We start from the raw sequence: 19,673 nt of genomic DNA, 5'->3' as shown, positions 1-19,673 counted from the left end.
GGGTAGCTCATTCACTCAACTCTCTGTATGAATTTCTTGTGACTGCTGTAACAAATGACCACAGACTTTGTTGCTCAAAACAACACAATTTTATTACCTTACAGGTTAGAGGTCAGAAATCCAAAATCATTCTTATTTGGCCAAAGCGAGGGTTTTGACAGGGCTAGTTCCTTCTGGAAGCTCTGAGAGTTGGCTTCCTTGTCTTCTTCTGCTTCTACAGATCACTTGCGTTTCTTTCCTCGCAGCCCTTCCTCCGATCACTCCACTCTGGTTTCCATCATCACATCTCCTCCTGTTGACTCTGACTCTCCTGCCTGCCTTATATAAGGACTGTTGTACTTATATTGGGCCCACTGGATAATCCAGGATAACCTCCTCATCTCAAGATTCTTATTTATTTGTTTATTTAGGAGATGGAGTCTCGCTCTTGTCACCCAGGCTGGAGTGCAGTGGCGTGATCTCGGCTCTCTGCAACCTCTGCCTCCCAGGTTCAAGTGATTCTCCTGCCTCAGCTTCCTGAATAGCTGGGATTACAGGTGGGCACCACCACGCCCAGCTGATTTTTTGTATTTTTAGTAGAAATGGGGTTTCACCATGTTGGCCAGGCTGGTCTTGAATGCCTGACCTCAAGTGATCCGCCCACCTCGGCCTTCCAAAGTGCTGGGATTACAGGCATGAGCCACCTCGCCCGGCCTCATCTCAAGATTCTTAATTCAATCACATTTTCAAATCCCTTTTACCCTGTAATGTAACATAGTTAACAGGTTCTGGGGATTAGAACATGGACACTTTTTGGGGGACATTTCAGCCTACCACACCACCTTTCTAACCTTTCTCTGGGCTGGGGATCGAGGTACCCTTCTGCCTGAAATACTCACCTGCACCTCTGGCCCTTCGTGTGCTCCCTCCAAGCATCCTTCGTGTCTTCCCAGGCTGGTTGGTGCCTAAGTGCTCCAGCTCACAATGATCTATCAGGAAATAGAAGCCTTGTAGAAAGTCACCTTGAAGTGTGGGGAGCCTCCTTGGATTATTTTGAGTCACAAAATACAATTTAGGGAAGATCTCTTGGCCTGAATAACCTCAGTCATTGCTGGTGTTGGATGCTGATGGAAATCATCTGATGAAATAATTTTTTTTAAAAAAAGTAGTAAAGAAATTTAGAACTGATTTAGAAATCATCCTCAGAGTTTTGATTTTATGGTTGCTCGTGTTAGATATTATCAACAAGCTCTCTGTAGATCACTTAAAAAGCAATCTAGTTAAAAGTTGCATTATGGAGAATGGGGTCAGGGATGGGAAGAACTCTCCTAATGTTTTACAAATGGTATTTATGGCTCCAGATAAAATCTCTGGTGGCCACATTATTCAAGGATTTGTAAAGTGCTTTATCTGAAATACCTTCTTAGACATGAATATGAAGGTTCTGAAAATTGTGTTCAATGGCCCGTGTGTCCCAGAAGATCCTAATGTAAAGATACATATTTCTAAAGTAATTTAATTTATAGAATAGGATTAAACATATGTGTAACTTCATTAAGAAAATGTAACGGCTTTGGGACCAATTACAGGGCTTTGAGCAGCCACAATAGGCTCAGGAGGGCTGTGCCTGTGTAAAGTCCCCTCCCAGACACCACCAGGGTACAGAGCTGGGATGGTGCATGGCTTGGGCAAGTCCATCTGCCCAGAGAGAGAAGGCCAAGGTTAGCCTGTGGGTGGGGACATGGCGGCCTCACTCCACATTTGTATTGCAAGCCTTCCAGCCGCAGGGGCGCCTCCCTGGACTCAACTTGGTGTTCCATTCATGGGGGCACCCACAGGTGTGGCTGAGCCCGGGTATGTGGAATGTGGGGGTCCGACTCAAGAAGCAGAACCCACAGGACTGTCTAGCCTGGGTGTTCTGCCAAAGCACAAGGGCCCTGTAAGGTGGGAGGCAGTTGGCACGGGACTTCTAGAAGGCGTGGGAAGGATCTTAAAGGACAAGGCACAAACAAGGATTGAGTCTCCGTGGGCATTCTGGAAAGGCATTTTGCAGGGTGTGGGGTGGGCATGGGAGGCATGGCTCTTTGAGGCCACAGGAGGCCTGATGGACCGGAAAAGAGGAGAGGCCGGGCGTGATGGCTCATGCCTGTAATCTCAGCACTTTGGGAGGCCGAGGTGGGCGGGTCACTTGAGGTCAGGAGTTCAAGACCAGCCTCGTCAATATAGCGAAACCCTGTCTCTACTAAAAATATAAAAAATTAGCCAGGCATGGTGGCTGGTGGCTCCCAGCTACTCGGGAGGCGGAGGCAGGAGAATCACTTGAACCTGGGAGGTGGAGGTTGCAGTGAGCCGAGATTGCGCCACTGCACTCCAGCCTGGGCTCTGTCTCAAAAAAAAAAAAGAAAGAAAGAAAAAGAGAGAGAGATAGAGAAAAGAAAAAAGAAGGAAAGAAAAGAAAGAAGGAAGGAAGAAAAGAAAGAAAGAAAGAAAGAAGGAAGGAAGGAAGGAAGGAAGGAAGGAAAAAGGAAAGAAAAGAAGGAAGAGGAGAAAGGAAAGAAGACAAGCACTTAGGAGGGTGGGGCTCCCAGCTCAGAAAGTTCTCTGCATGGGGGAGAGCACCCAGCTTCCCCTACCTTCCCCAGGACAGGGGCCTCTGTGGCCTCAGCCCAGATTGCACCAGGCCAGGCTGTGTAAGGGCCCCATACCCTTGGCGTGGGTGTTTTCAGGGGTGGAGAGTGTGTGCTGGGCAGGATGCCACCACCATAGCCACTGAGCCCTGGGCCTTGTGTGGGGGCTGGGGAGTGAGCTGAGGGCTCCTGAGATGGCTCAGGCCGGGCCCAGACAGGAGAGAGGAAGCTTGCAGTGGCCTCTTCCTTCTGGGCCCAGGCTGAAATGAGAGATCAGTCAGGGTGGCGGGAGACTGCCCAGCTGTGTGCACCCTGGGGGAGACCGTCTGTGCTCCTGACCTTTATGTGGGGATGGGCCCCACCTCAGGAGTCAGAGCTGCTGCTCTTCAGGAAGTCTTCCATGCCTGCGCCATTCCCAGCTTGGCACATGTGCTCTCTGAGTGGGCGTGGGTGCCACAGACCAAAGCAATGGGTGAAGTTTTGGAACATGTCCTGCTTCCGCTTGTCTGATGGTGCAGGGAAGCAGAGTGAGCCTCTCTCTGGGGATGTGCAGGGCTGCCAGGAACACACACACACTCAGGGTCCCTCAAGTCTTCATGGGGGCCACTGTGTAAGGAGAGGAGGCAGGTGGGACTCTTGCCTGCAGTTAGGCTGCAGGTGTTGGAAAGCTCATTCAGGACGGAATGGAGCTCCAGTGCTTCCATCATCTCCATGCGCCTTGCAAGTAGGTGGCCATTTCTTTTGTTTCCAAAGCTCTGCCTGCACAGAGATTCACCTGCCCTTCAGTTTTGCTTTTATCTTCCAGCTCCTACCAATCAACGGTCCTCCATTCTCTCAGCCCCTTGGCTTCGGCTGCTTTCTAGCCTCTGCTCCCCCTGGCCACCCCCGCCCCGCCTCCCGCTTCCCTCTGCCTATCTGCAGAGGCCAGGCCGCTACAGCCTTCGGCAATGCCAGCATCACAAAAGGCAAAGGGAGAGGAGGAGCTCTTCCAGATTAGAGGAGCCGAAGGAGCTGGCTGTAAAGTGGAGGGTGTGATCCTGGGCTGGAGAAGAATACTCTAAGGAAAACTAGTGCCTAACCTGAAATGGGGCGGTGGATTAGATAAGAGCACAGCGGCAGTGTTGAACGTCCTATTTGTTAACTCCGCTGTGGTTAGATACAGGGATGACCTTTGTTCTTGGTAAACACATACTGAAGTATTAAGGGGAACGGAGTACCATTTATGCAACCTGTTATCAAATGGTTCAAGAAACAATGATACATGTTTTTAAAGAAGTCCACAAGGACTTCTTGCCAAATTCCAGAGACAGTTAAGAGAGTGAGAGACTGAGGGTGAGCGGGAACAAGAACAAGAGAACAATGACAGCCCCCACCTGTGTTGGGGACCACTACATTGGTGTGTCGGCATCTCTGAGCTGTGGAACAGCCCATGGGGAACACACTGGCTCTGGAACCCAGCCACGATGCCGTCAGCGAGTGGTCAGGATTGTGGAGTCCCACGCCCCAACGCAGTTCCCGTGGCTGCCCATGCTTTCGGGCATCTTCTGAACACTCTATTTGGGGCAATGTCCGGCCTCTTGTGACCGCTGCTTAAGGGACCTCTACTCTCGCTGCAGAGGAGCTGGGGTGGCAGGCATCACAGAGCACTGGCATTCCTCTGCAGCCAGTGGGGCGAAGCTGGTGGTGGGGCGGGGCTGGCAAGTGGGGGTTCTGGGCACCCAAGAGGCCCCTCGACCTATGTATCTTCCTCCCCTGGGCACTCCTGTAGAGGACTCCTGGTCATGCAAGTTTCCATGGATCCAGAGGGTCCTGCTGCTGCGGCGATTCGGGGAGGCTCCTGCCTCTGCCCAGAATGGGTGAGCCGGCACTACGCAGTGTCTTCCGAGGGCAAGGCCTTGTGCTCCCAGGCCCTGCCCTGTGCCAAGTCACTGAGAGTGGAGGCCCCGTGATCTCTTCACCTTTCTTGGGAACAAAACCCACCTCCCAAGGTTGTTGATTGGAGAGGTTCCCAATCAAAGGAGTGACTGGGAGAGAGTTCATTGATAAGTGAAGCATCGTATTAGCAGTACAGTGCAGGAGGCACGTCAGTATTCCCATTGTCATCTTCATTCCAAGACCACAACCAGGACAGGAGCCCCTCCATGGATGGACCCTCAGGTGATGATGATGCAAAGGAGAAAGGAGGGTGTTTAAGGGGGTGTGTTCTGTTGTCTGCCCTCTCCAGAGGGACCTGCATTGTACCCATTCCCAGAAAGGACACGGCATGGCGTGATGGGCTGACACAGGGGACCGGAAGGGCCCAGGGCATTGCCCACTTAGCACTCCAGCTGCAAAAGCAGCTGTATGTGTCCTGAGGCCCATGCCTCCTGGTCATAGCTGATTGGATCAAGAGAAGGCGCCTATCCAGGGAAAATCAGTCTACGGGCTGCCTACTGGCCCATGGAAAAATGAGTGGGACTAATTAGATCCTCTCGTTCAAGATTCAGCCATTAGGAGGGGAGTGGTCACAGTGCTGCAGGTGGTCAGTCACGGGTGGGGCTGGAGGGCCAGGGCAGTGCTGAATATAGTTCTAGGGGAGCAGCACCTCTCCGTGAACTGTCAGTAGCGGGGAGAGGAGGGCGGAGCAGGCAAAGGCAGAGATGATGATAATTGCTCACGTGTATTGATTACTATGGGCCAGGCACTATTCTAGGATCACTTAATCGTAATCCACAGAGCAGGCACTATTCCACCATTCTTATTGTACAGATGAAGGAACGGCTATAGAGAGATGAAGAAACTTGCTGAAGGCCACACAGATTGTAGTGGTAGAGCTGCCCCTTGAAGCTCAGACTGGTGACTGCAGTGTCACCCTGGCTGCCTCCTTCACGGTGTGTGGCTGCTTTGGCCCCAGGCCTGGGCACTGCAGTTCCTGCCCTAGGGTTCCAGTGAGCTCCCTTCTGTCTCCTGAGTTACCTTCAGGGTGTCTCTGTTCTTTGCAACTGAAAGAGCTTGATGAAAATTCAGTTTCTGGCAGGGGATGGCGTGATCTTTTCAAATCAGGACCTCCCTGACCTCTCAGAACCCTTTGGATAGGTACCTCATGGGTCAGTTTCACAGGTCACTTAGGCATGAGGTTCCCTGCCCATGGGTCATCATCAAAGTCTAGGCGGATGGGGAGGTTTGCTTAGTCAGAGGCTTCCCAAGCCCAAGAAATATTTGCACAGTGACGACATCTGAGTGCTGGGTGGGGGATAGGATGCAACAATGAGCACTTTGGTACCAGAAAGGAGTCTGGGTGGTGGCGGCTGAAATGCCATTCATATTTGTGCCTGCAGGAAGCACTGTTAATATGAAAGTGCACAAGTGGGAGCTGTGTCCTGGAAAGTGGCACGTGGGTGGAAGTCCGAGGGGGTGACCCTGGTCCCAGCATGATGGGTTTAGACACAGGAGCCAGGTGCCTCTCTCTCCAGTGAGGGTTCCTGTGCAAGCACAGGGTCTGCAGATGGGCAACTGGGGTAAGGCAGTGCCTGCGGCCCTCAGCAGGTCTCCACCGCTGCGTGACTCTCCAACATTCGACCAATTTAAGGTTAGCTTGGGAACCCTGTTCCCATCAGAAGAGGAAGGCAGAGCCTTCCCTCCTTCCACATTCCCTCTATTCCCCTCCCTGCAGGATGACTTTCTAAGCCTCTTCCCCCAGGCTGGCAGACACTCCCTGCCACCTAACGTGGCCTGTACTTCTCGCCCAAGGAGGCCATGAGCTGGGGTTAGGGTACATGACATGTACTTTGATACCAAGTGTTCAATCACTCAAGTCTGTAAATGTGTTACCTTAAAATAAGGCCACAGCAAGAGAAGCTGGGCACCCAAAGGCTGCAAGCAAAGCCCTTCCTTACGGGGACAGCAATGTCTGGCTGAGCGTGGCGTGGAGGGTGGGCATTGGGGGAGGCCAGGCCACAGGGAGGAGTGGCAAGAGAGGAGTCCAGATGGCCGAGAACAGCCCTGGGTTTAAGGGGAAGCTTCAGGACAGCTGTCTTCAAAAGGAGGTGGCTGCAGCCTTGGGGGTGCCATGGTGGTCCCCTGGAGTACATGAAGAAACAGAGCTTCTGTGTAAATGAGCAGCATTGTTTAGAATTATGTTGATGCAGGTTATAACATCCACAGTACATTGGTATGTGGCATAACTTATTAGGGGTGTACTGGAATGGACTTCTCAGCAGAGGTGGCCAATCTGAACAAGGCCCAGGTCTCTCCCATGCCTCCTCTCCTAGTCTTCTTCCCTGCAGCTGAAGGTGGCCCATCAGCAATACCTGAGGGGCTCTCTGTTCAGATATGAGTACTGCCTTGGCCTCTCCCAGCAATGCCCAGAGGCAGCAGGGGCTTCCGGGGTGGCCCCCTGGACAAGTCAAAGGCCAGGATCAGCCCTGCCTGGACCCCTCTTGCTTCCTCCTACCCCCTCCAGGCTTTAGCCCAGCCTCAACTGGCAACACTCTCACCAGCTCAAACCCACATTTTCCCAGAGGGTCCTCCCTCTCATCCTTCCTTCCCCATATCCCTCCTCAGCTGGGCCCAGGTCTTGGCTTCGATGACTTCTCTGGCCTCCCTCCTCCTGCAACAGCCCCTCCTCTCCAGGGCCTGGCTCAAGGCTGGTGCGGGAGCGACATGCCCAGTGAATAAACATGCTGCTTCAGACAAGCCTGCTTCCCCTCCAAGGGTCTCTTTATTTAACCTGTAAAGTCACTGTCAGCAACTTGGCTTGGCCCTCTGCTGCTTCCAACAAGGAACTGCTTAAAAGTCAGGAAATGCATTGGGTGCCTTTCCTAGTACCAAAAATTGACTACAACTCTTTGGGCACCCTGAGATAAATCAACAGCATTTGCTTTTTCTTTACTTTTCTAACATAATTCCAGAAAAAAATAGATCTCTATTTTTTATATATATATATAAAAACTATATTTATATACACACATACATAGAGATCCTTCAACCATGAAGGATCCAGCGTCCTCTGGGGTGCCCCTTGGCCTGCCGCAGGAAAGCCAGGAGGCACCAGCTGTCTTGGGAATCATGTCGGGACATGCAGTGCTGAGCTAGTGTGCCATGGATGGGGGGGTCTCCAACAGCCCTCTCCCTCCGAGGAAGGTGGAGCTATGACAAACCAGGGCAGCCCTCACCTGAGCTTTCTACACATCCTGAAATGTAAGCTGTACCTGATGGAGCTTTGAAACTAAAACCCAAAGTGCAGATACAAAAGGATTCCCTGATAAGCCTGGCGGACTGACTCCTTGGGGAAGAGTTCCAAGAGCGTCATGCAGCAGGGGCCAGGGGAGCCAGCAGGCAGGACATACACCCACAGCCCCCAGGCCCGGAAAAAGGTGTCATGGACACAGAGGCCTGCTCAGTCACAGGAGAAAGGCTGGGCTCTGTCCTCTCCTCAGGTCTGCCTCAGGCAGGGCAACCCAAAAGGCTAGGGTGAGGCTCAAATCAAGGCAAAAAAGGGCTGTGGGTGGTGAGATGTACTGGCGACAGTCCTAGAATTGCCCACCTCCATGTTATTGGCCCTCGAGGGACCTGCATTGTAGCGTAAGACCTGCAGGAGTAATGTGTTGACTCAGGGTATTAGAAAGGACTGGATCTAGCAACCACAGGATCTAAAACCAACGGAGGCTGCTTGGGCTGGAACACATTTCCAGGGAGATGGGGTGGGTGGAAATGGAAGCGTAAGGGCCAGTGCTCAGTACCCCCTGGCTAGACCCCAGAGGCCCCAAAGGCACTTGGTAGCAGAGGGAAAGAGCACAGTGGGGCCCAGCTGGCCTCAGGGGGCAAAGAGGGGCAACGTGGGCATCATCTGCTAACTCCAAGTCTGGGAAGGGAACCCAGAAATCCCATCGTCTTCCCACTTGCCCAGTTTCTTCACGTCGTGACTGCCCTGGGCAAGACCTGAGAGGGATCCAGAAGTCTGTGCTGTGCTGAGAGTGGGGAGTGAGATCCCCAGACCCCCAACCAGAGGCATGGGTGAGGGTGAAGGACAATTGTGAGGCTCCCCCCTGCCCAGCTCTTGGGGTGCAAGTCTGGTCACCACAAAACTCTGCAAAAAGGCACTTAGGGTTCAAGTCAGACTGTTTCCCAAGGCACCAACAAAGAAATCCAGGAAGACCCTCTTGGCCGAGCCAGGAGAACGAGGGCTGCAGCTGCGGAGGCGTTCACTAAAGATGGATTTCCCTGAGGCCCCGCACCTGATGCCACTGTCACCCCACACTGACCGCTGCCTCTCCCTCTGGCCGGCCCGCCCTCCCTGTGGCTGCAGTGTCGTCACAGCTCTCTGGGGATGATGGAGAAGGGCAGCACAGGGCTGCTGGCCTCCAGCTCCAGGGCAGTGAGGAAGCAGTCGACGGCGGCCTCGTTCTGGCCCTGGGCCTGCAGCACCTCGCCCAGGCCCTGCCATGCCTCGTGGCACGTGCTCTGCCTCTCCACGGCATCTCGAAGCACCTTCTGGGCCAGGCTCTTGTGGCCAAGCCGACTCAGCATCAGACCCTGTGGACCAAGCACAGGGCAGGGTGAGTAGGGGTCTTGGCATGGCACAGGCATCTTGGCAACTGGGCCAAGTACAGGTGCACGGGTGGCAGCAGCCATCAGCTCGAGAGGCTCCTGCGTCTCTGGCTTGGGCACTGTCAAGTGACTGTGCCTTTCCCCATGTAAATCCTACCTGGCCCTGCCCAACCCGTGCTTTAACCCCAGCCTCCTGGGAAACCCACTGCAGGAGCTCTGTTCCTGCCGGTCCCGAGGAATTGGCTTTCAAGTCACCAGACCTGGCTGTGTCACCTTGTTTGGGGGATCCTGGGCAAATCCCAGCTCTCTGGCCCTCAGTTTCCTCATCTGTAAATGGGAAAATCACAGCATCTCTCTGGAGGGCGGGGTGAGGCTGAAAGGAGTCAGGAGGTGTAAAGCTCTGAGAAGTGTCTGGCAGGAGTGTGTTCTCACTCAGTGGGACCATGCCTCTCAGTCCTTCCTGCGGCCCGGAGCTGCCCTTCACCCCAGGGATGCAGAAAGACTGAGGAGGACGCATTACGAGGCTTCATCACTGTCACCGGGGAGGAAAAGCTCAAGCATGTGTGCGTGTGCGGTGGCTCCTCAGGAGAGGGTCACAGGAGGAGAGTCAGATGGCGGGGGACAGGGTGCTGGGTGAATGGGGCGCTGGGTGAACAGGCTGGATTGGCTGAAAGATGAAAGGCCCTGGGGGTCTGGGTCAGGCGCAGGGAAGCTTGGCCCTGCTGTTTGGCTCAAACAACCCTGTTACCAAAGAGATAGAGGAACTAACAGGAATCGTCATAAGAGGCTGGGAAGTGAAACTGGCACCCTGTCCCCTCTACATCCTCTTTTACCCACGCTGGGAAGTGGGTAGCTAGGACAGGGTAGTGAGCGGAGGCAGAGGGGCAGGGCCCCCTTTCAGCAGAAAGGCTGCTTCGCGCTGTCCCACTGATCCCTGTTTCAGCCCTGAGGGTGGCATGAGATGGTCCCTCGGGGGGACCCTTCTCTTGTTAAAAGACAGGAGGTAAAACCCACCACCGACTTCCTGGACAGGCGGGGGCCGCAGTGGGGGTGGGGAGCTGCTTTCTATGTGCCTGGAGCCCCCTCTCCAGTGCCCGCCCACTGATGGCCATGTACATTTTTAGCTGGAACATTTTCCTCCTCAGCGAGCTCCCCAGAGTTAGGCCCTCTGTTGCTATGGAGACGCGCTGGGGAAGATGCGCATGCCTGGTTTCATCAAGTCCTCAGAGAGCTTGGAACACAACCAATTCGGCGGGAGTGAAAGATGGCACTCAGGAAGCCCTAGGAAAAGCCTCTCCCTCTCCATAGGTGCTGGCTGGAGATCTTGTGGCCAGGGGGCGGGGGAGGAAGAGGCTGTCCTCACAGAGCCTCTGTTAGCCCTGGGCAACGCCGTACCAAGGAACCACACACATGGATGAGGCGTGCAGAGGCCAGGGGAGGACAGGGTGGCTGCGGGCGGGGTGGAGCCTCAGGCAGGGTCTTCCGCTCTCGCCAGATGGGAGTGGTGCTGACTCAGGGCTGCCTGGGACCAAGGGTAGTGGCCAGGCTGGCCAGCAGGGCACGAGGCCTAGCTGTTCTGCCCACACGGCCCAAGGGCCAGACCCCAGCAGCTCACAATGGAACGGAGCCCACAGGGAGGAGGGAAGGAAGGCCAGCCAACGGCTGCCAGACACAAAATTGAGCACCAAAAATGAAGGGTTTGAGCCCTGTGAGTTCTGCCCAGGAGGGAGCAACACAGGACAGAAGGGAAAGGCCGGCAAGGCCTCTCAGGGAGGGGCAGGCCCGGAGTGGCTTCCACACGTTAAGTTTTCTGTATTAAGCCTCCACATGGGATTTTGTTTGAAAAAAGGGCTCAACTGCTAAAAACAAGTTTGAAAACCCCTGATATCAAGAAGTATGTGGGTGTCTGGGAAGGGGCCAGATGTGTCTGCAGGCTGGTGTGTGTGTGTATGTGTATTTTATTCTCAGTTTGAGAGGTTTGCAGTAACTTCCTCTGTGTGTCTGTAGAGAGGAAAAAGCCCAGGGCTTGGTGGCCGGAAGCCCTGGCCAGGCTGGAATCCCGGCTCTGCCACTGACAAGCGCTGTGACCGTGGACAAATGGCCAGCTTTCTCTGAGTTGTGGTTTCCTCATCTGTAAACCAAGCAATGAACTGTCCCTCCTCGTGGGGCTCTTGTGAGGAGTCTGCAATGATGAATTGGAAAAATCACCGCAGGGGCAGACAGCAAACAGCAGCACCTCCAAGATGAGCAGAGGGTCCTTCTGGGCGGGGAGCTGGTGGATGGCTGATCTCTCTAGAAGCTGGGAGAGGGCATGGATCTCTGTGGGGGAGGACTGTAGGCTAGGGTGGGTTGGCTCATGTCCCCCCACCCTGGGGTGTTGACCTTAGAGCCTGAAAGGAGACACCGGGCTGGGGTCAGGCTGGGGCCCAGAGGCCCAGGGCCTGTAACAGGATCTTCTGCCACCTGCCCCTGACACCAGCCCAGTTCATGTTTGGTAGCAACTCAGCGCTGTTTGCTGCCTGACAACTGGGCAAGACAGCCCCAGGAAGATGCGAGGTCTCACCGACTCTGCCCTGAGCCCAGCGCTGCATCTAGGGCCTGCAGACAATCCTCCTGGCACCCCGACCCTCCCAGAGAATAGGCCTCCAGAGAGATGGTGGCAACAAGAACTGGCATCTCAATTGCATCCAAATGTCCCAAGTGAATCCCCCATCCCCCATCCTGGTGAGGGGGTGCCCCACGCTGAGAGAGGAGATCAGATCTGCAGAGAGGCTCCCAGTTTTGACCTTCCCTTGGGAGATGCCACAGCTGTGCTGGCAGCCCACAGGGATTTGAAAGTTGTTTATGGTGATCAGACACCATAACTCCAAGGGGGCGCTTTGGGCTGGTTATAGCCACAAACATGGTTCCAGGGAGGTGCAGGGCTCTGGGGGAAGTCCCCAGAAATTCCCACCTCAGGACCCTCCTCCTTCTCTCCCTTCCTGATCGCAGGGAGTGGGGATGTGTGGCCACATCTCAAGTGCTCGAGAGCCTGCTCTCCCAGGAAGCCTTCCCTGAGGACGGAGTTCCTCCTGACCACACAACCGCCTCAACGTCATGCTTAGTTACTGTGGAGCTCATGGATGCGATCCCTGTCCTGCCCCTCCCGAGGCTGAGAGGGATAGAGCCCCAGCCTCCTGCCGGCTTTGTTATTCCCCAAAGGACAGCAGCTCAACAGGGCTCAGAGCTCAGGATGTAGCCCAAACACAGAGCCAGGGAACCCAGAGGCACCCCACACTTACAGATGTGGGCCTCCAACCAGGGATGCTGCCCACGTGGAGCTTGGCAAGCCTTGCCTCTTACGGCCACGAAGGCGCAGAACCTAAGGGGCCCAGGGTCTTGCTGGTCTGGGCTCACACTCAGCGGGGAGCCTCCCTGTGGGACCCAGGTCCTTTGCAGAGGCAGTGTGTGGCCAGGGGCTGTGGCCTGGGAGTGGATGAGGGAAAGGGCCTTGCCTTTTCAGAATCCACTGCACGCCATCCCACCCCGTAAGTTCAGTGCCTGATGATGCCCACCAAGGGCGGAGCAGTACAGAGGTCTAGGGGTGCGCATGCCTCTTCTTCTTTTGAGGGGGGCCTGCCCTGGGAAGCAGCCTTGGCGCTAGGCCAGCTGTGGGCCAGGCTGAGCCCTCCCTCCCCACCCCTGCCCTCAAGTATTTATAGAAGTTATTTTGGGAATTTTCTCTCTGAGCTCAAGGCACATTCCTGGGATTCTGTAACAGCCTTTCCAGCTGGGAAGCCAGGAATCAGCTGGAAGCTACAGGAGCCTTCTGGTCCCTGGAGCCTGCCTTTGGGGACACCAGGGCTGCTGGGAGGAGCCTGCTATACAGGAAGGGCCCTTCCTCTCGCCACCCTGGAACATGGACACACCCTTCCAGGGAGGCCCGCATTCCAGCCCAGCTCCGGGCTCTCTGGCGTTCTGGGTTCTCTCAGGTGTGTCAGCCTCAACCTGTCCAACCAGACCTGGAACGGGAAGGAGGGAGGCACCTCTCCAGGCTGAGAACCTCCCACTCCCATCACCACCGCCTTCCTGGAGCCAGGGCAGCTCCAAAGCCACAGGGTCCCACTTCCCTGCTGTGGGAAGGGGGGCAAACCCTTCCAGCTCCACCCAGTGCTGGGGTGGGATGTGTTCACCCCAGAGCCCCCTGGGCCTCAAAGGAAGCGGCTCCTGCTGAGAAGAGCCCAGATTCACATGGAGCCCAACCTAGGTGGGGTCTCCTGGGGTAGGGGGTGCCCGTCCCTTTCTCTTTTGGGTCCTTTACAAGTGAGATGTTGAAGAACACCAGCAGGCCTCTTCAGCTGGGGCTAAGGGTTGTCTGTTTTCAGAGGGGCAGGGGCCAGCGGCCAGAGGCCAGATGGGTCACACCCTGGGGGACTCTGGAGCCTGACAAGCCACCAGGAAATTGACTTCCTTGTCAGCCGTCTCCTCTGGGCAGGGACTGGGCCTTTTCTCCTCCCCTTCCTGGGCTGGTATCAGGTTCTAGGTCTATAAGGGCCTTTGCCCATCCTGGAGCACTGCCTGGCCCAGCCCTCCAGGTCAGTCAAGAGGCTGTGGCTAGGCCTGTGGATCCCTGGTTCTAGAAATGAGTCCCCGTGATGGGGAGTGAGAAGGGGCCCAGTCACAGAAGCTCCCCTCTCTGGGCAGGAGGTACAGCCTAAGGCACAGTGAAGGTCAGTTTGGGGAAGGGGCTGCTGGACAGGGAAAAAGGACCACGTCACCTTCTCTTTCCATGTAGGGTGAGTCTTTCTAACTCTTTCTGAAAAAATGGATTCTGGAGCTTAATGAAGCCAGCAGTGCTCAAGTATCATTCAGATCTGAATCTATGACAGGCTTCCTCACCAGGGTTGGTGATGGACTTCAGGAGCCTACATCAGCTTAAGGTTTTCCCGAAGTCCTGATCCAGGGCTCAGGGTGTGTGTGGGGGGTTGTGCCAGCCCAGGAATAAGGTGGGTATGGAGGGGTCTCTGATCCCCGTTGAGCAGGTGCTGGGAGACACACCCTCGCACCCCCTACACCGTGGGCCTGAAGAACCCTTTACTTTCGTCTCTTCCACTTTCCCATCAGGGAGTGTGACCTCAGGCAGTACTGGTGAGGGGTGAAGAGAGCACTCACAATAAAATCACCTCATCAGAGGTCACACAGCCAAGATGCTCCTATTGAACTTCCCTGCCCAGAAGAAGCAAGATTCCATGTCCTTTCATGGCCTAGACGCCTCTAAGCCGCCTGCCACAGCTCAGGAAATGAACATGGAGAAAGAAGCCTAGAGCTGGTGGTGCGTCCTGGACCCTGAGACATGGGGCATAGGCAGCAGAGGCCACTGTCCCCAGGAACCCTGCTGTTTGTGCACTGAGCCCCACCCAGTGTCAGGGCGCCTCCAAAATGCTAGGCACTGAGTGTCACTCCTCAGCTGCTCAGAACATCCTTCCTCCTTCAACTCAGAAAGCAGATGCTCAACCAGATGCTGAACCGGCATGGCAGTAGGTCAGGGCCTCCCCTGAGCCTGCCACCGCAGAGCCTCTGCCCCAACGGGTGCAGATTACCCAAGGTCTCTCCCTCGTCCCTCAACTCATTCTTCCCCACAAAGCAGGCTGCCCTCCCCGTAGCTAAGGTCAGCCTGGGCCTTGCACTGTGTGCACTCTTGTCCTATCCACAGGGCAGCTAGGGTGTGTCACCTTGGCCAGACTCCCCTGTGGACTCAGTGGGGATGGGGTGGCTTTACTGCAATGAGTCTCTGGGGCTTGGCACCAGGTTTCCACTCCCCACCGAGAACCAAGAGCATCTGAACATGGCCTGGCAGCTATGCTTCAAAGTGAAAAACGTAAAAATAACCCTAATGACTGGACCATTAACTTATGGATTTAACCTAACTCTAAAGGTGCCTAATTCTAAATTCCCTAGGTGCTTGGTATAGCAAGGCTCATTTTACAGATGAGAATACTGAAGTTCTGAGAGGCTATGGAACTTGGTCAGTGAGTGAAGGCAAAGTGGGACTCAGGTCTAGGTCAGATGAACTTGAAGGCCCTGCTCCAACCTGCAGGTGCCTCCTCCAGAGCCAGCTCTGATACTCATTTTAAAAATCATCCCAGCCAACCAACCCTAGGAGAACCTCAAAGGCAGCTTGGAGGTCCCTGTCCCTGCCAGGCACTCCCTCCCTGTCTTCTCAGCACCCTGCTGGCATCACAAGGAAATCTGGGCCAAAGACCCTCATCCCACAGTAAGTATGGTCCAACAGAAACCAGCCAAGGTGGGGCTCAGGCTCAGGCCACATGCCACCAAGTCATCTATGTGAATATAGTGATAAAAATGCCCAATGTTGACTTATCTTTTCACAGCTTTCAGTTCACCTGAGCTCTAAAACTACTCCTTGAAGTCACAAGAGAGTCTAAATTATCATCCCAATTTGACAGGAGAAAAAACTGACCAAGTGCTATGGTTTAAATGTGTCCCCCAAAATTCATGTGTTAGAAACTGAAGCCTCAATCAGCAGAATTGAAGTGTGAGACCTTCCAGAAGTGATGAGGTCCGGCAGACTTTGCCCTCCTGAATGGACTGATGCTGTTATCTCGGGAGCGGGTTCCTGACAAAAGGATGAGTTCAGCTTCCCCTTCTCTCACACTCTCTTACCCCTCCACCTTCTGCCATGGGATGAGGCAGCAAGAAGGCCCTCACCAGATGTGGCCCTCGATCTTCAACTTCTCAGCCTCCGGAATTGTGAGCAAATAAGTTTCTGCTTATTGTAAATTACTATTAAAAAATATATTTTTAAAAAGGCCACGCATGGTGGCTCATGCCTGTAACCCAGAACTTTTGGAGGTTGAGGTGGGAGGATTCCTTGAGCCCAGGAGTTCAAGACTAACTTGGGCAACATAGTGAGACCTTGTCTCTACAAAAAATAGAAACAAAATAAAATAATAATAAATTACCCAGTCTCAGGTATTCTGTTATAGCAACACAAAATGGACTGAGACACCTGGCGAGGAAAGTAACCCTTAAGCGCCCCCATAACGCAGGGCGGGTTGTCTTAGGTTTGTCACCTCTCGTGTCTGGTCCAACCCTCCATGATGGGGGAGGGGCCACCCAGCAGGGGGAGGGAGTGACGGATGAAGCTCTGTGTGGCCACAGTTCATCCTTTTGGCCTTAGAGACTAGAGCCTTCTTGATGGAGTCCCAGAGCACCTAAAAAGGCCCAGCCCAGAGCCTCAGGGCTTGGATAGGCAGAGCTCTGGACCTCAGTGACTCAGGTCCCCCCCTTGGGAGGTACCAGGGGTAGTGGTAGGGAGCTTCTGGGGACTTAAGATGTGCCCCCTCATGCCACAGCCTGGGGTGAGAGATGAGAGGCTCTGAGGCCATCCCCACGCTCTTGATCCCGCAAACCCACTTAAAGAATGAGGTGGCCTGCTATACACTGGCAGCAAGAGGGAACCAATTAAGGAAAATCATTCATCGTCACTCTGTCATCAAGAGGACTACAGATAACAACGCTGTCTTCCTGTCTCTCCAGGGGCATTTGGAGAGAGAAGAAGCTGGGTCACATGCCAGGAATGCTTCAGAAACTGCATCCCAGGAATTACATTACTAGAGCCAAAGCTCATGCAGAGCCATCTCCCCACTCCTGCAGGGGTGCCTGACAGGGAGAGGTTCTGGAGAGCCTGGAACTCCCTCACCAAGAAGAAAGCATGAGGAGGGGAGGGGCTGGGGTACGGGAGGGACCAGGAAACTCCTCCTCTCCAGAGTCTGCCCCTGGGAGAAGAGGGCAGAGTGCCACCCAGACACCTCGCCTGCCCACTCATGCCTGAGGGTGTCAAGTTGTCTCTTGCAGTGCAGACAAGCTGCACCAAAGTGTCCACACTCTCCTTAGCCAAGCTGAGGGCAGGGAGAGTTGGTGGCTCTGTGGCTAGGGCTAGGACCTTCTTCAGGGGCTGCTGAAGGGTAGCAGAACATGCCACCCCAAAATATGTCACTTGGGCATAAGGATTGTTTTGAGCTGAAGGCAACTGAGAAGAAGCAGAGACAAGAAAAGCTCTCTGCCCTCCCCCTATTTGCCTAAAAGCCGGATATATACATTTATAAGGGTGTCCCTCTTCCCCCTCAACCAGGAAGGACAAAGGCTGATCACAGAAGACAGTGTTAAAACCTTATCAGCCTGGAGATGGCACAAAGGAATCTACATAACAAGCTCTGCTAACTAGCCTTTATCTACCATTAGTTTCCCATTGATTTGTCTTCCCACAATTTTCCATCCCCAGAGACTCCAAGTCCTTTTTATTTGTCTCTTGCTTCTTTTAAATTGTATGCTCTTGGTTGAAAATGCTATGTAAGCCAGAGTTCTAAGCTACCTCTTTTGTTTGTTTGTTTGTTTGTTTGTTTGTTTTGAGACGAACTCTCACTCTGTCGCCCAGGCTGGAGTGCAGTGGCGTGATCTCGGCTCACTGCAAGCTCCGCCTCCCGGGTTCACGTCATTCTCCTGCCTTAGCCTCCTAAGTAGCTGGGACTACAGGTGCCTGCTACCACACCTGGCTAATTGTTTGTATTTTTAGTAGAGATAGGGTTTCACAGGATGGTCTAGATCTCCTGACCTTGTGATCCACCCGCCTTGGCCTCCCAAAGTGCTGGGATTACAGGTGTGAGCCACGGTGCCAGACCTCTAAGCTACCTCTTTAAGCTTTTCTCATTTTTCCTGAGGATCTCCCATGAGAACATTTTATACATGTTAATAAAGTTCTGTTTGTTTTTCCTTGTTAATCTGTCTTCTGTTACCAGGGTCCGAGCTAAGAACTCAGAAAGGTAGAGAGAAAATGGTTTTTTCCTTCCCTACACTGGGAAACCAAGTCAAGCCACTCATTCCATGAGGTGCTCTAATCTCAGCTTCATGACCAACCAATGACCCTCCCATCACGAAAGTCAAGTGACCTCAAAGGAACCCCCTCCTGGGAGGGCTCTTAATGACCCAACCAGTCTACCAGTCACTGTTGGAGTTCCCTGGTTTCCTCAGGTACCTATTCTGCCCTTGGAAGTGCCTGGTGCAGAGGGGATCCGGGGAGGTGGCAGGGCAGAGATAAGCTCCAAGAGACGTGCAGGCTGCCGGGGGTCCCTTCCTGGCCAAGCCTTGAAGCTCTCTCTGAAGAGCAGTATCAACCGGCGACTCCTATGCATCCTGGGAGGCCTCTGCCTTCCTTCTCACGTTTCAGGCAGGCAGGCAAAGTTCAGCCTTCCCCTTCTTGGCTAGAATTTTCTGCCAGTGAATTCGGTTCTGAATACCCCAGCCGAGTGGGATTTCCAGCTACCTGGAGAGAAGTCTGGGACCACGCTGGCAGACTGTCAGGACCTGCTCCTGTGATTTGATTTCCACTGCAGAGAGCACACTTCTTTTTCTTTCTATACTTGCCAGTTTCCCAGAGGCCCCTGGCCATCCTTGAGCCCGGTGCAGACAGCAGCCAGCAGGACCAGAGCCTGATGGACAAACTCGGGACAAACTGTGCTGGTTCTCTTGCCCAGCAGAGAACTGCCAAGGTGGCATCTCCTTCCTGCCTGGTCTGGGTAGAAAACCCTGAGCTGAACCCAGAGCAGGGCTAGAACCACAGAAACATCTCTTATTGCATCTAGGGCAGGGACAGGGAGACAGGGAGAGTAGAGAATCCGCTCTTGGCCAAAGCCTATATTCTTAGAGACATGGGGCCCCTGGCCCCTAAGAGCAAAGTCTTCAACTCCCACTGGGCTTTCTTTAGCCTCTTGGCACTTGCCAACCCCATTCTAAGGACTAGAGGGCCAAACCCAGCACCCACACAGCACAGTAAGAATATCTTCACCGACCACTTTCCAGACCTCAGGGAGCAGGACCCACTCACGACCTCAGAGGGCTCGCTGGGGGCCCTAAGCTCCTCTAGCCCAGGCCTGTGGGTGGCTGTGCCCTTAGGGGAGGGGAGGCTCTCCTCCTTGTACTGATCAGAGGCCAACGTCCTCATAAAGTCACAGTGGCATGGTAAGGCCAGAGTGTCCTCCCTGGAAGCCTGCCCTGATTCCACAGCAGGGATACCACCTCCCTTCCACATTCCTCTCTTGGTAATTCTCCAAGGCTGTACCAACCTCCAGAGTTCACAAAGGCTCAGATGACTGATGTGTCTCTTTCCTCTACTATTTTTACAATGAATCCCTTACAAAAATGTGAAACTGACTTAGAATGACAGCTAGTCGTTCCTATCATGTTGTATCACATTGAAAAAGATTCCAAGATCACATCTTTGCTCGGTGGGAAAAAGGTGCTGTGATTGCTTAGCAATATCTGACACTGGTGAGGGACTGAAGGGGAGTGGGATCTTCCACGCTATGCTTTGCTGTCTCTGGGATTGCACTGCAGACGTTTACACTTTCACATGCATCACCTCATTATGATTAGAACAACACTATGGCCCAGGAACAATGAGGATCGTTATCTACAAAAGGGGACACCAGGAGCATGCAAGTTAAGCGTGTCTTTTCCTAAGTCCCCCAGGTGGATCAGGGC

The 19,673-nt window shown here is 53.9% G+C and overlaps 1 protein-coding gene across 5 annotated transcripts in view; it reads right to left on the bottom strand.

The window, feature by feature from the left end:
* Nucleotides 1-7,283: 7,283 nt before the first annotated feature.
* The window catches only part of TTC7A (tetratricopeptide repeat domain 7A), a 134,787-nt gene continuing 122,397 nt past the window's right edge, over nucleotides 7,284-19,673 (bottom strand). For 3 of the 5 annotated variants that reach the window (XM_021924805.2, XM_009184150.4, XM_021924806.2), the window contains one exon: nucleotides 7,287-9,119. In XM_021924805.2, coding sequence (XP_021780497.1) covers nucleotides 8,898-9,119 — 222 coding nt within the window. In that variant the 3' untranslated portion in view covers nucleotides 7,287-8,897. Of the gene's footprint in view, nucleotides 9,120-19,673 lie in introns of all 5 variants that reach the window. The other 2 variants (XM_003908604.5, XM_031655135.1) reach the window with 1 other exon arrangement.

The sequence above is a fragment of the Papio anubis genome, chromosome 14 (genome assembly GCF_008728515.1).
Source record: "Papio anubis isolate 15944 chromosome 14, Panubis1.0, whole genome shotgun sequence".
Lineage (NCBI taxonomy): Eukaryota > Metazoa > Chordata > Mammalia > Primates > Cercopithecidae > Papio > Papio anubis.
This window is presented reverse-complemented; position numbering and strand designations above follow the sequence as displayed.